Source organism: Sipha flava, unplaced genomic scaffold (assembly GCF_003268045.1).
Source record: "Sipha flava isolate LNK unplaced genomic scaffold, YSA_version1 73_pilon_pilon, whole genome shotgun sequence".
Lineage (NCBI taxonomy): Eukaryota > Metazoa > Arthropoda > Insecta > Hemiptera > Aphididae > Sipha > Sipha flava.
In genome coordinates this window covers 3742863-3759659 of record NW_020273613.1, presented here as the reverse complement: position 1 = coordinate 3759659, position 16797 = coordinate 3742863, and the positions used below count along the sequence as shown (strand labels likewise).

Sequence of the window (16797 nt, the reverse complement as noted above, 5' to 3'; positions counted from 1 at the left end):
GATTTAATTTGTGACCCAAACTCCGGGTAGTCAAATGTAAACAAATATTTTATACGAAACAGGACGTACGTGAAGTTGGCCCCCCCACTTTATCTTATCGGTTTTAAACAAAAAAAAAAAATGATTTGAAATTAATTGTAAATGTAATTTTGTAATTTTTAAATTGTCTGAGAACCAGGGGCGGCTCGTAAGGGGAGACTTTGAGACTGCGTCTCCCTTTAAAGAAAAACATCTACTTGTAAATAATAACTATTTAAAAATAGTAATATTATACACTACATAGATATCGTTATCTTTGTTTATTATTCCAAATTGAATTCCACAAAATCTAAAATCTATAAATAGTTATTTCGATGGAAATACTATTTTAGTCATTTCGACCACGTGTCAGTAAAACTGACTCCCGACAGGTTCAACCGTAACATGTAATATTTTAGCTTGTTGGACAGAAAGGGTCGAGAAAAAACCGATTAAAATTTATGTTTCCTGAGGACACTACATTATCAGGAACGAAAAGAATAAATTCTGAATGGAATGTAACATACATTATAACAGAAATATTTAAAAAATTTCCATCAGCTATTGATTATACTAAATGCACTAATACGTCATGTAAAAATAAAAACACTAAATTTCGAATAATTGTATTAAATCAACAAGCTTTAATAAAAATCAACCGTTTAGAATAAGTTTTAAATTATTATGTAAATAAAATTAATTATACTTGTTCTCAACCTCACTGTGATGGAGAAGTTTCACAACACAAAATTCTACAACAACATTTATTCATTATAGCTGATCAAATTAAAGACTTATGTGAATTTGAAATGACCGATTTTGGAAAATCGGTGACAATCAAAAATTAAATATAAGATTTAAATTTATTGTTATATAATTATTTCATTTTAAATTATGATTATTTTATTTTGTTCAATGTATTTATATTTAATGGAATTGTAGAATATAGTAATAGACATTATGTGAGTCACATTCGACGTTCAAATGGACAAAGGGAAATGTCCAAAGACTTGGCAAAAAAAATTCTTAACTATAACTCCCCATAAAAACAAAATTTTTTTCCTCATTTAATTATTTATACTAAAACGTAATTGCTAATTTAATTTAATTGTTCGCTATAATATCTATTTTAATTAATTTATCATAAGTCTACACAATTTTTGTTTTATTTATTATTTTTAATTTTTATATTTAAGGTATTAGGTAATATTTATGTTTACACTATTAAGCAGTTTGTATATTAAATTATTTTTCTAATACAAAATGTAATAATATTAATAGTTTTAATGCTCAATAAATATTTAAATTGAATTGAAAGTGCCGGTTCAGAATTTTAAAAATGAATTAAAATATTTTATTTATTATTAATAAATTATTAGTTCTTAATAACTTACAAGGATACCTTTTCGTTACTATAATAAAATAACTTAACTTTTCAATAGGAAAAATAAACACATTTTTACATATAACTTAAAAAAAAATATATATATATACATAAGTAATAAAAAAATTAACTATAAATTTCCGATATCTCAGTTTCCTTGGAATTCAGAAAATATACTATTTTAGGATAATAATATTACAAGTTCGACTCATTACTAATATTAAACTATATACTACCACAATTTTGCTATCTATATACATGATGTCATCCTACCTATAACTATAATAATATTTATAATAATTTGATTTTGATTTTCCATGTTCTGTGAGAATTTACAAATTCCAAAATTGCATTTACAATTATTTACAATTAATTTACTTATTTTTATGGATTGACTTAAAATGTAGAATAGTGCCTAATAAATGTAGAAGTGTATATCAAGTTATAACACGTACAATTATGAAATTTAAAAGTGCCTTTTTTTTACTTTTTTCAGCATCTTTTATAAAAAATGCTTATTTCCAGTTTATCTGATTATTTTTGCTTATTTGACCAGTTTTTTTTACGTTTTTATAATTTTTTCCTACAATGCAAAATCGTTTTTGATAGAAATAAAATTAAAAATAATTCTCATCTTATCTACGTTGTCACGTAGTTCGTCGCCGTCCAAGGCATCGTTGTAGGGTTAACAAAGATATTCCAACGCTGAAAATAGAACGCCAGAATGATCAGGAACAGTTTACATTTTATTTTTCAGAAAAATCCCTTAGAAAATCTATAAAATCCTTAAAGTTTTGAAAATGAAGTTTTATTCTTATTTTTTTGATTTTTTAGTTAGAATTTTATAGTTTTGTTTTTATTTGTTGAGTAAATATTTTTGCTTAATTTTAAATTTTTTAAATGCTTATTTTAGTGCTTTTAATGATGTTTTTAAGCGCTTTTTTAAGCGCTTATTTTAATGATTTTAAATGCTCAAGTCCCGAACCCTGCTCATAACATAGTAATTTACAAACAATACATTATATTATAATAACAATAAATGACCGATACGTTGTATTCAGGATCGTGTAAAATGTATTAAATGTAGGTGAAAAAAGGAGTGGTGTGCATGGAAGGGAGGGGGTAAATATCAACGGTTGAAAATATCAAGTATGTAGGTAAAGTATATTTACGGTTGATATGTGTTAGATGTTTTTAGGTTATAATTATTTTTATAATGACCTATTTAATTACTTACTGGGATTTTGTCAAAGGAGGGGGAAGGGAATCTTCTCTTACAAACGTCAATGACAAATATCATTTTCGTCCGAGAAGTTGAGAAGAAGAAAAACGTAATATCAATCATGATTACGCTTTTGGTGGTTTGAAGGGCACGGAAGGTACCAGGGTAGCATGCAGTTACTATTTGGTCCTCTCCTGTCGCCGCCCACTCACTGACGCACGACACGCGGATTCATTTTTCCACCAGATGGCGTTACACTGTCGGCTGAACGCGCACCTGCCGGACGTCGCGACCTATTGGACACCACGTTCGCGTATTCCATCGGTTTCGAGTCGGATTCATTCGTCGTTCGGAGCGAAGCAGTGGCGCAATGCTAGGGGGAACTTATGCGTTCCAATTTGATTTAAAGGATATACGGCAAAAATAGCGAAACAATAACAACGAATGTAAAAATCGCAAATTAATAATGGTGAAAATAAAAACATTGAATTTTATAAAAAGAGCGAAAATATACAATTAATTAATTAGGCATTTAGTGAAAAATTATATGCTATACCATTTACAAAGTTATTATTATCATTAGTATTATAATTTGTAATTAACCAATGAAGTCTTTTAACATAGTCCTTGAACTTTTTTTTTATCTCTAGTTGTTCTTCAGAATTATACTGTTCTCGTTTTAACTCTTCTATTCAATACATTTATCAATTTATCAATAAATTTCCATATAGTAGGGTGGCTTCCACATAAAGAATATTTATTATATTATTAAAAATACTAATTATTAATAAAATAAGTTATAGTTTTATAGTTTTATAAATTTTGAAACTTATCTAAGTACTATATTCAAATATATAATATTCATAATAGAAATTACAAAAAACTGCAGTTTTGTAATTAAGTATGATTGTTTATTTTAAAATTCGCTATTTTTATTTTTGCAGTTAATTATTTCGCTATTTTGGCCTAAAACTAATTTTAAGCACCCCCATGTTCCGTGTCTTTGTAAATTGAAAATGTCTACATATAGTTAATGACATTGTTCCTGGTGCAAAGGAAAATTTAAATTTGCTGACCGATGTGCGCAGAAATTCTGTTATATCACGATCACGTATTTTTTAGTGACAAAGACGACGAAAAATATTATGTCGACCGTTTATATTCACGTCAAAAAATGACGATAAAATTTAAAAAATTAATGATATCGTAAGAAAAGATCGGTGATTGAGCAATAAATAGCTGACATAGATAAATTCGACAAGGATGTATATCAATTCTGCGCTAAAATGGTCACGAAAAAATCTTTACTCTGGTGCAAAAAGATGGTAAGCGAAAAATTTGCACAGACATTTTCGGACGGATGAAGAACGAGCCAAAATTGTTGAAAAGGGTGATAAAAGCGATACAACTTGAATTTTCCAGTATGATACCGAAACTATAAGACACATTTTACGCATTGGAAAACTTCCACTTCGCTAAAAATGAAAAGAGCTCGGAATGATCAAGTCAAAATTAAAAGTCATGTTGTTCGTATTATTTGATGTTAGGGAAGTGATTATGATTGAATGGGTACCACGAGGACAAACTATAAATCAACGATATAATACACACGTCGTAAGAAATTCGAATGGAGCGATGTATTAAACTCGGAAAAAAATATGTAGAAGGAAGAAAATGTTAAATTATTAAAAATTGTAAAAAAATTGTTTTTTTTTTGTTTCGTTGATAAATAACCACACATTTTATAAAGATATTGTGAATATTATAATGGTATAATTTAAATATTGACTATGTGTAATGGTAGAGGGTGTGTACTCATAATGTTGCCTCCCAAGATTTGAAATCTAGTTGCACCACAGGAGCGAAAGGTTCCAAGTTTTTATAAAATAGTAAAGAATAATTGGAACGAATCGCATGGTGAACATCTAAAATTGGTTTTGTAAATCATATTTTTTTTTATTCGTAATGTATAATTGTTTGCGCCCAGTAAAAATACACTCATGTTTTCGTTAATGGTAAGCGACTCTTTGAAATAGTGCATGCACGTTTGGCTGCATACTCGTTTGTAGTATCTGATAATATAAATATTTTTTTAATGCTATCATCAAATTAATTTTTAATTTACATGACTTATTCTTGATTGAATACTGTGTAGCTCGTAATTGTTTTAATAGTTAATTGTTTAAAATAGTTACATAGATATCGTGTACGCAGTATGCTTCTAAAGTATAAATGGGAAAAATCCGGATGGCTTATGTTCAAAAATCTGGATTTTATATTTTAAACTCTGATTCCGGATTTCGAAAAATTAAATTACTATTCTTAAGAATAGTAAAACATATAATTATATGTATTTTGTATTATATAATTTAAAATTCAGTTTTAAAAACTATACATATTTTGTAATAAATTGATTTTTAATTAGAATACAGAATTTTACAATGTTAAACCCAAAGTTCGATTATTGAAATCTATAAATTCGTATTTCGGATTTTAAATTATGAAATTTGAATTGTTCAGCCAATTCCCAATACTAGTTCAAAGAACAGTAGAACATCTGTGCTAAGGAAACTGAAGGAAAAATAAATAAGAAATTGAATACATATATGTATCATTTCATAATCGAAATAATTTTTAGGTACGAACTCGTATACTAAATTAATTTTTATATCAATACACATATTATTTAGTTTATTATTCAAAAAATATTACGTTTAAAATTTAGAAAAAAAAATGTTGTAAAATATTTTATTATTAATAATTCTTAATGGCTCTCCGGTACCTACCTATTGTTAATTCCAATAACTCAGCATTTGAAATTACGGTTGAAAACTTCGGTTGTTCATTTAGCTCGAGGTTGCCATTTATGAATCTTATATTTCGTTAATCGTTATAACCAAATGTAAAAATATTATTTTTATTTATTAATGAATTCCCGTCATTGAATAGTAAAATCTGAAATCGTAATTTTATACCATACTATATTGTATTATACCTACAAATATTTTTAATTAGTCCTATTAAAAAATATCGAATAGCCAGTGTACGAATCTATACCACTCCGAACAATTACGTTACCTACACCATGCTCTTTGTTTACTTTATCAAGTAAACTATATCGTTATAAATAACACGGTAGGTTATTATATTATTGTATTCTTATAAATATGTCAAGTTAAAGTTATATCAACATTTTTAACTTGTATAACAGTTTCAATTGCATTATCGTTTTTTTTTTTGTTGTTTTAATGTATTACATGCAATTACATAGTATCGTTTTCCATTTACGTTTCAGAAATTAAATTTATTCGTTTCGACAAATATCACGATTTATATGAGTTATACTAATTACATTTATGGAGGCATTAAATTTTTTTTTTTCAATATACGTTTATTGGTACCTTATTGGGCTGATTGGAGTAAAAATTGTGTTGTGTGTCAGTTGATTCTAATTTTTGGATAACACAACATTTTATATTAAAGTTTCAGCTATTTTTGACAAATATTGGTTTTTATTAACAAATAATATATCATGGCCATCACAATTGAAACTTTCTTTTAATTCGTTAAAATCAATAAACCGTTTTATTTATTAAAACAGATACTTCCAAAACTAACAAGTATTGATGTTTGTTAAATTAGTTTTATTTTTAAGTGTAATATATAGAGCTCGAATGTTTATGATTTGGCATATTTTTTTCGCGTAATCAGAATTATACCCTAATATGAAATCTCGATTGCAAATATGCAAACTTATTTTACATATTTTTGCATATTTGACATTATTGAGCATATAAATGTATAGATCGATTGTTTCTAGATTAAGAGTATATATTTTATAAATTATAAGTATAATATTAAAAATTGTCCATATTATTATAAATTATTAATCATTACTGTTAATTGTGTCATTTTCAGTCTACAAAAATTTCTTGTTGGATCGTCGAAGGTCCTTAAAATTTGAAAATATCAGCAAAATTATTAATGTACAGTGTAATCCTGATAATTAAAGTGCTTAACCTATGAAAAATTTAACTATAATAGATCGAAAACAAGTTCATATTTTTTTTTCCATATATATTAGTTGTGTGTTTTGTAATAAAGTAATTTTAAATACACATTCAAAAGAGTATAGACGTTTTTTGAATTAATAGTAACTATTTTTTTGAATATATTTATTGAAAAAATAGGTACATTTAATACATTATATGACATATAATTGCATATTTTGACATTCTTTATTTTGCATATTTTTAAAAAAATTTGGTTATTAACATCCGGGGTTTAGTAATATATTTCATAATATTTTCAGTGTTCAAAATATTATTAATTTTCAATGTAAATTATTTAGTGAATTAACAGTTAATAATTGAACAGTGAAACACAGTACATTGGTAATGTTGAACATTATTTTTTGATTTTTGATTTTTTTAACATTTGATTTGTCTGTTATTAATATGAAAAAAAATGTATATTAAAATGAAAAAAAGTAAATATATCAAACGAAAATCAAAAATTTGTTTTTTAATTACGAATATTTATATCATGAAATAATTTCACTTATTTAGATTTTTTATTTAAAAGCTTTGAATTAATTATACCTGGTATTTATTAAATAAGTAATTACATTTTGATGGTGTAGTAGGAATGATGACTCACATGGATACTTAAATTATCCATTCGTTCAATTTAGATATTTTTTTAATTTGATTTTATAATATTTGTTAACAAAATCTGAGTTAAAAAAAGAAAATCGCTTTTATCTTCAAGATAACTTCTTTACAAAACAATAACATACACCATGAACTAGCATACCAACAGTTATAAATAATTATATTCATCAACGTTTATTCGAGCAATTGTCAATTTTACGCACGTTCGTCTTTCTCCAAACTTATTGTTTCTATTTACACGCACATTTGAGGAAATGCGGTATGAGCTCTAATTTTATAGCCCATTACGTTTACACCGTATATACGTAAAATATGGTAAATTTTAATAACCATCGTAAATTTTTTTTTTCAAATCAAGCAGAAGATTTATTTTTATTGGATAGTATTTTTTAATATTATTAGGTACCGATTATTTCAAAATGTCTCCCAGATGTGGTTTTTTAAATATTTATATGAGAAAACTTTTTTTTTACGTATTTTGTATTTATTCGTTGTAAAATCGGTTGTGGTGAATTATTTACTTTTTTTTTTATTATATTAATTTTTATATGTTTTTATTCTTGTGCTGATAGCTTACATTGTTCTATAGATACATTTTTCGTTGAATACATTCGTTCTTTGTTGAGCAATAATACTTTATAAGAATTTGATTTCAACATAATTTTTGTAACTGAGGCGCAGTATTATTGAACCACCCTATTGCTAATAATCTAATTATAGTGATTACTCAATACGTTTGGCGGAATTCTATTTGTTTAGGTTCAATTCTTCTCAGACGGTTTACCAATAGATTGATTTGGTTCTTCCAAACGACGTTGCTACCGATTTCAACTGCGTATGCTAAAATCGATTCGTAACATTACGATAATATTATACATATACGTTAGCAATCGTTCCGCAGTGATGATATCACGTACTTGTCGCTAACCCCACCCAATCAAAATATTGACATTTTCTTCATGTCAGAATTTAGCAGTCAATTAGCAACAATTTGCAAGAATATTTTCACAATTTGCAAGGCTTTAGTTTTATCATAAAATGCAAAAAACCATGGGCGGGGTAAAAGACACGTTCAAATTTCGGAAAACTTTTGCGGACGAAACATTGGTTTGCAAATGTCTACGACTGGCTTTGCTAATCGTTGTTAATTGGCTGCTAAATGATGGCTAAAGAAAAATTTCATAATTTATTTTTAATGATATGGATGGGATTGGAGACACGTGTCTCCAGCCCCACTTATGGTTTTTTGCGTTTTATCATAAAACTAAAGCATTGCAAATTGTGAAAATATCCTTGCAAATTGTGAAAATATCCTTGCAAATTGTTGCTATTTGACTGCTAAATTCTGACATGAAGAAAATGTCAATATTTTGATTGGGTGGAGTTAGCGACACGTATGTGATGATATCATAACCCGTAAGTTTTTGTTGGGATCACGGTGTTCCGGTTATCGCGCTAATAATAGTTTTGTCGTGATTTTACTGACGTTACCACGCACGTACACGTATTATATACTATACGTCGCATCGATTCCGGCTTAGCGTTTTGTGCGATACTTGCGTTTTATTTTGAAATCACGGAACATGTTATTGATGTTGTTGTGCGACGCGAGTTATATCTGCGCACATGTTTTCTCTGGCACGGTTTTATTCGATTATCGGTTGCGTTCACATAATAACGTAAAAATCCAAGTGCACCACGAAAAACACGCTGCAACTACAAAACGTCGAGGGTAAAATGTTCTCTCGAAAACGAACGGATTAACAATTCTTTCGCTACACAATATGCGAGACGTTAACCCATGCCGGGGCGTTTTAAAATTATAATCATCGTTACACAAGCACCTGTATTACGTTTATTTGAAAACGTGTTAAAAAATGTGTTCAGTTTTTTTTTTTTTTAAATATTCACCAATATATAACAAAATATAACACCGTATTATTTTATAGTGAAGCGCATTGTTTATATTGTTCAAAATGTTAAAAACGCCGCTGTGTATTTAAACGAAATGTACAACTTATTCACAATGTCTTACTTTATGGTATTTGATTTAAAATCTTATTGCTTATAAAATACTTTTCCGGATTTCGATTTATGGCTGTAGGATGAGAAAATAGTTTTACCAGCGGGCAATAATATTTTATAGCGGAGCGGATAGTGAAACAGTAAAAACAAGACGATAAGACGACTTTTTCACCGTTTCTCGCGGGCAATCTCTCTCCGAAAACTTGAAAGATTTTAACGATTAGCGCCGCTGGCTTTGTGTTTTGTTGGTGCTCGCTATTAATTGAACAATATTGCGCATAGAAATATGTCGGGAGTTGTAGAATATTAAGATCATGGTTTTTTTTTGTTCGATAATCAAAGTTTCTTAATCGATTTACGGTTGTGACGATTGTGACGCATACGATAATTGTGTACACCCATAAAGTTGACCATAAAATACCATAAAATAGACCTTATTTGCGGGACAAAAAATAGGTACTGATAAACATAAATATTTAGCTATAATACTCGCTGTAAGCTAAGCTTGGGATGGGAGTGATAAGTTATAAATAGAATAATACGATAATCGTATTGATCTTTTTTTTTTACTTTTGTAAATCACGATAAAATTTTCCTTAAATGTTTACTTGACAAAAAAAAAAATTAACTCTAATGGTGTTCATGTGACGGATATTAAAAGTAAAATAATTCTTTAAAACCTTGTATGTTGTCATGTTTAAACCTTTTATGTTTACACTTTTGAATTTTGTCAGTCTTCTTTAAATATAAATAATAATTCTTTAAATATAAATATAATAATAAAAATCGAGAGAGTTATAAATCTACGATATTTTTATGTCAATTCCGATACATTAAATAGGATTCAAAGTGATAAAAAAAAACAGGGATTCTAATCCAAAAGACTCTAATCCATACATCATTCCCAGCGTTCTATATAATCTCATACAATTAGTAAATAATTAATTATAAATAGGTATAAAAGTTATGAGGTTTTTTAGTGAACAATTTCCTCCATAAAATATTCATGTGGTGTAAAAATATTTAAACTTGTAATTTAATTATTGTTTTAATAACATATTGTAAATATATCAAAAAAATAAAATAAAAAATAAATTATAAAAAGTATATATTGTATAAGTATAGATTACTATATAATTTATAATTTATATTTAATATTAGTTAGCTTTGTTTGAAGAACAGTGTTTAACACCCAGTGATATCAACTACATTGCAAAGCTAATTTGTTAACTGTTTTATTGCAAGGGCGTCTTAAAGGAACCACTTAGAATCGACTTTTGTGTAGTTCTTTTTTAAAATTTATCTGTGATTTGAAGTTATGCTTGTGTTTTATTTGATTTTCCACTAAAAAAAAGCCGAAAAAAAGCCCAATTCAGTATTCACAGCCATGCGTAATTTGATTTCGTTATAAAATGATCCACATTAAAAAAATTTGAAATATGTATCCCACATATAATTGATTCCTTAAATACGGATTCAGGGGGGCTGATTGTCTCTTTACCACCCCCCTAAAATACTTCCCTGTCTTATATATATAATTTTTCAGGGGAAAGGGCAAAATCTGTACATTTGATTTTGACGTATTTACATCAAAATGTTTACAATTCTAAAAACATTAAATATGTATTTTAATCAATACGAAATTCAACAACAGTATCAATTATAAATTATAAAGTTTAATACAATTAAGCCATTAGTACCGAATATTAGTTATTGATCATAAATATAGATAGTATATTTTTCTTTATTAAGTACGATTATAACCCAACACGTGGTATGGTGTTAGAAAAACGGTTTCTATAGTAATTACAAAATTTAGTACCGTATTCGGGGGAACGCATGATAGGCGAACGACTATAGCGATGTAATTTAACTTATAACCATAGCTTTCGGAAAATAATAAAAATAAAAAAATAAAAGTCCTGGGGGATGCCTCCCTCAAATGCGCTATTTCATATTCTACCGAACTAAATGTGAATTTCGATACGGAGAAAACGAGTAGCAGTCAAGGACGGACTGGGTTAATAATTTAGGCCAGGAATTTTTTTTGCCAGGCCAAAAATTAACAGAGGACCAACGATTTAGTCATAATTTAGGGCTCGGAACTTAATGCACTTAAAAAGTACTAAATATACATGCCACTTATGCGCTTAAAAAAGTACAAATATGCTCTAAGAATATGCACATATATTTTATTTTTGTACATAAAATTTTCATTTGCACAAATATTTTATAAAATTATAAATATAGAAAAAGCAAAGTAGTAAAAATAATTATATTTTTTAATTTTTAATCATAATTTAAAATAATAATAATAAAATAGCATTGAAAATATTTCTTGAATAAAAAAAAAGCACTTGTAGAATGTTCTATAATCATTGAGTTATTTTCCTGGAAAAGTATTTATAGAAAATCATCGAATTTCGATAGCAGTTGTTCCTATTTGATATTTGTATAATACTTCATTTTAGATAAAGCTAGCTGTAGTTATAATTTATAAATATATATATGAATATATATTATATTAACCAATAGGGGAAAAACATTGTTTTTAATGTCAAATGGAAATTTGAAATATACGATACAAGAATATCAAGAAAGTTCTCTCAATATGAAGGTATTTATTTTTAATTTTTCGAATTTTCATACTGAATCTTCAAAAAATCTTTTAAAATCTAAAAATCATTAAGTATGCAAAAATATGCACTAAAAACTTTTGATATGTTTTTCGTAGTGTCTTGGAATACATTTCTAACTCACTTAGTAATAAATCCAAAGGTGCAAAAAAAAATATGCAAATGCAACAACTTCCGAGTCCTATTCATAAGTATGTAAAAAGAAAATAATAATGATAAAAACTTTTATTATTTCAAAAATATTTTCAATATTTTATGTAGATATATAAAATTATACATAATATATAAGACATTTGTTTTATAGATACAGTGTACATATTTTAATATAATACCTATATATTAAAATCAAAAGCAATTCTTTTTTTACATAATTAGGTTTTTTTTCATAACTTCACTAGGTTCCCCAATTCTGTCGATTAAAATATCGTAATACTATATTTTTAATTTCTAAAATAATATCAGGCCATTTAATCTATTATTGTAACGGGCCACCGGGCAAATCCCGCCAGGCCAGTCCGCCCCTGGTAGCAGACGTCATCGTCTTGTACAAGGACACTACCCCGTGTGTGTTGACCCAACAATGTAGCGATGTATTTCAATCATAAAACACTACACCAGATACCTCGGCTAACCTGCTGACAATTACCCACTAAAACTATTACTCGAACTAAACCTAATAATAATACATCGGCTGGCGAATTATCATAACTGTATTATATCCAGTGATTTCAGTGTAGTTGACCGGGGGGGGGGGGGGGGGGGGGGGGAGTGAAAAAGACATCGGTGTGGGCTTATAAAAATTCCACACCAAATTTCTCGCTGAGTTGTGGTAAACGTTGAATCGTTTCGATATAATTATCTATGCTGTACAAATCATTTTCGAGACGTTTCACCTACGAATGCAAGGCATACGGTACAGAGTGATTTCTCGGTCGTAGTCAAGGACGATAATTTTCCAATTATTGTGTTATGATTGTTTTTTTTTTTTTTAATTTTTTTTTCCTAAATCCAAATCGCGTTCTACGATATCCTTCTCGCAACCCGAAATAATCGAATCCTCTTCGCGACAGGTTGTTTCGGCCGGACAGTGTGGACGTTTCACGTTTGTACATGATCCGTATACATTCTGCTATCCATCATTCTCGAGATCTCCGAGTGTAATCATCGACGCTACCATAACATTAATACGGCAAAGTACACTTAAATGATTCCATAAGTCATTGTAAACTTTTCACCTTAACGTCTGGTTTTTCACTGCTAAACCAGTCGTACATCACATAGTCTACAGTTAGTTGATACATAACAATATACATCTATTATGGTAATAATGAAATAAAATATACCTAAACACATAAAATGCACACTTAAAATGTAATATGAAAACAATTAATTTCATTAGATATTGTTATAGAAAAAATGGTGTGTGAAAAAACTTAATTATTTATAGCTGTCATTGTTATTTTCTCTTTTTCGCCATATAACAGACTGTGGCGCGTTTACTCTGGGTGTACAAGTTGTGTGTTAACGCCTTTCATTACTTATGTATAATGTGTATTTAATTATTACATAGTTTTATTAAAAAAATCTGTAAATAACTAAGTACTCTGGTCTAAAAATAAAAATAATAAATAAACAAATTTTAGCTCAACATTAGCCGTTCGCCGACTGCCGGCTGTTAACAAGTACGGTTATTAACAATAATATTTTTACCAATAACATTGTCAGTCAGAGTCGATCTAAAAAAAAATTAACCCTCTTTAAAAAAAAAAAGTGAAAATAAAAATATTATAATCATCATCGAATTCATATTTAACTTTTTAAAAATTAAAAAATATGTAATATATATATATATATAAATAATTGAATTTGTGTTGTTTTAATAGGAATGATTTAAGATTTTACTCATGTACGTTTCTGATTAGATTTCAATCACATTATTCTAAGTGAATAAGTATCATAGATGTCAGAATTTACATATAAATCCGTTTCTGAGTAATAAAATACATTTCGTTGCGGGCGCGCGTGTTTATATGTGTGTGTATGTATTCATAGAGAATGTTAATTTTATTTTTTTTCACTTGCTTTGCGCAGAAAAAAATTCACAATAACACACGAATCGTCCAACGATAAACAGTGGAATTATACGGTCGAGTATGAAGAGCACTTATCGCAGCTTCCGTTCGTGACCAACAAGATTGTTGGCAATTTCGTAGTGGAAGAATCGCGATCTCGTCGCACAATCAAATCGACCCACTGGACGTGTTTCTCTAGGATTTATTGTCGTGAGTACATAAACGCGCCATCAACGTGTGCAATTTTGTATATTATTATTATTAATGCAGAACTAATGACCTTAGTTTAATCCAATAAAATAAATAGTACAAGAATCGAGTCACGGTCATGGGACACTTTGTACAATTAAATATCATCCCTTCGAATATTTCAAATACATTTATATGTCTAAAACACATTTTGTAAAAATTATGTTATTAACAATAATAAAAAATAAATAAATCAACCCGAGAGTGAAAAATACCAACAGAAATGTTTTCAAAATAAATTATCTAAAAAAGCAAAATAAAATGTTAGTTGTTTTATTGTACGCAGTATAAATTAAATTTATAGCTAAAACAGCTTCGTTTTAGACAATTAGGAAAAAAACCTACAAAATCTAAACTCTAATTAAATTATCAATATGTATATATCATCATATTCACTTGATAAAGTAAAACAATAATGTATACAATTTTAACACATATTAGTTATACAAGCATGTTATTTATTATAAATTGATCTAGGACGAAATATCTATGAAAAAATGTTTCTGGTTAAACATTCATGTGAAAAAAAACATCCGTTTAATGACGTTATAAGTGTAATTTAACACAATTTCAAAAAAATATAGAAAACGTCATAAAAATATTACATTGTTGTTACATGTGTTACATATGTTAGTATGACATAAAGTAGTATAAAAATATAAAATCAATACGATTAATTGGCGAATAGAAAAGGGTTTGCATTGAAAATATATCATGGTTCTATGAAAATATTCGTTGTACTGAAAGTTTCGTTGAACAAAAGTTAGTTAGCTAAGACTTTCAACTGGGCGTGTAAGAGACACTGAGCGTGTAGACTGTCAACCGGCCAACAGAATATATTCAGATTGCGGGAATAATTTTAATACCGTGACCATAAGATGTTTTCGAAGCTAGTGGAGTCACACGATTTATCGGTTAACAGTTTGCGTTTCGATAAGAAATACGTACTGGATTGATTTGATTTTACGTGAACGATGTATTCGTGTTTCGTCGAATTCGTGATATTGCCATGTTTACGTATTAGTCGATGGTAAGAACATATAACTGCGGATCCCATTAAATGCATAACAAAAGTCTGTCTAATTCATGAGATCGGCAGTTAAATGTTATTTTATTTATGAAATCGATATTGCCGAATTCGTATATTAACGACATTACATGTACATCATTTGTTGACCCCTGTTAACGTGCAAAGAACGTATAAACAAGAATACGTCAACGCGGATCGATCATTATTAATTATGAGAAGCAATTTATTTATTGCTGAAACTCCGTTTTTAATATCGCCCCACCTGCAGCCACTCGTTATTTTTTTCATAAATTTATAATATTATTCATTATTCATATGCATATGTGTGTGTGTATGTATGTTATGTGTGTGTATAGTTTATATAATTGTATCTATGATGCACTTCAGATATTTAACTTTATATGCGTATTTCTCGTTCCCAAGGGTACTTATAATTCAAAATAATAAATATTTCGAAAAAAAGCTACGAATTTCTCTCGAAAACACTATTCTCTGTCGCGTATGCATAGGAATTATGTTCGAATTTTACTTTACACCCTTATTAATGATTACAGTAAAACGTCAATATTCTATTACACATCTAAGCACAAAAAATCATAACATTTGTTTTTCATTTCAGTTTTCTTACAAAAATATAAATCTTATTCGCCTAAAACAATATGTAACACACTTATTGATATTTAAAAATTTTATTTTTTATATTTTTGTCCTAGTTTAACTTTAAAAAATGTATGTACAGAATTGCAGCTTCACCTGAGTCGACTAAACTTAGTCTTTCCTCTGTGATAATTTTTTTATTCTCATTATGTTGCAGTGAACACTAAATCGGAAATGCAATTCCTAGATCTATCAAAGGGTTCCAGAGTGGTGGAGATAATCAAGTACGAGTGTCCATGGTTGTTGACCAAATTCTGCACGAACGAAGTCATGTACCAAAGGAAAGAGATATTTGGTCGGCTCTGGACCGTGTTCGCGCATACAAAACATTAGTTATATTTTTCGATGTTTTTATTATTATCAACAGTACAGTTTATATTATTTTTTAAATTGTATTTTATTTTTATTCTTATCTTGTCGTTAGTCGTAAGAAGACGACTACACAGTTTGTTTCCTACTCCTGTTTAATTAATAGCTCCCGACAAATAACGATTTGCTCAGAATAAGAACACAAAAGACCAACATTTAAATTGTTAATTCCTATTTTTTGACTTTTTATTTTATTTAATACAAGGGATTAATTTTCTCTGGGCCATGTCGAGGGGAAAACCCGAATAATAATATTAACGCATTCTTTTACTGTAGTTGAACCACCCACGTTTTCCTTTCGCTTCGGTTAAAGAGTATAAATAAAATAAAATATTGTGTTCTGGTGGTTAGCTGAATACAAATGAAAGGTCTCGATTTACATTAACGTTTTTCTTACGGGTTCCGAAAAATACCTCTCTAACATAAACAATCTTTTTTTTTTAGTTTATTTTAATTTTTCCA

General features: G+C 28.2%; 1 protein-coding gene across 1 annotated transcript in view; it reads left to right on the top strand.

Moving 5' to 3' along the window:
- Window positions 1-16356, top strand: part of LOC112692357 — a 28187-nt gene extending 11831 nt beyond the window's left edge. The window contains exons 3-4 of the mRNA XM_025567006.1: window positions 14050-14240; window positions 16124-16356. Of these exons, the coding sequence (XP_025422791.1) occupies window positions 14050-14240; window positions 16124-16299 (367 nt within the window). The 3' untranslated portion in view covers window positions 16300-16356. The remainder of the gene's footprint in view (window positions 1-14049; window positions 14241-16123) is intronic.
- Window positions 16357-16797: the final 441 nt, after the last annotated feature.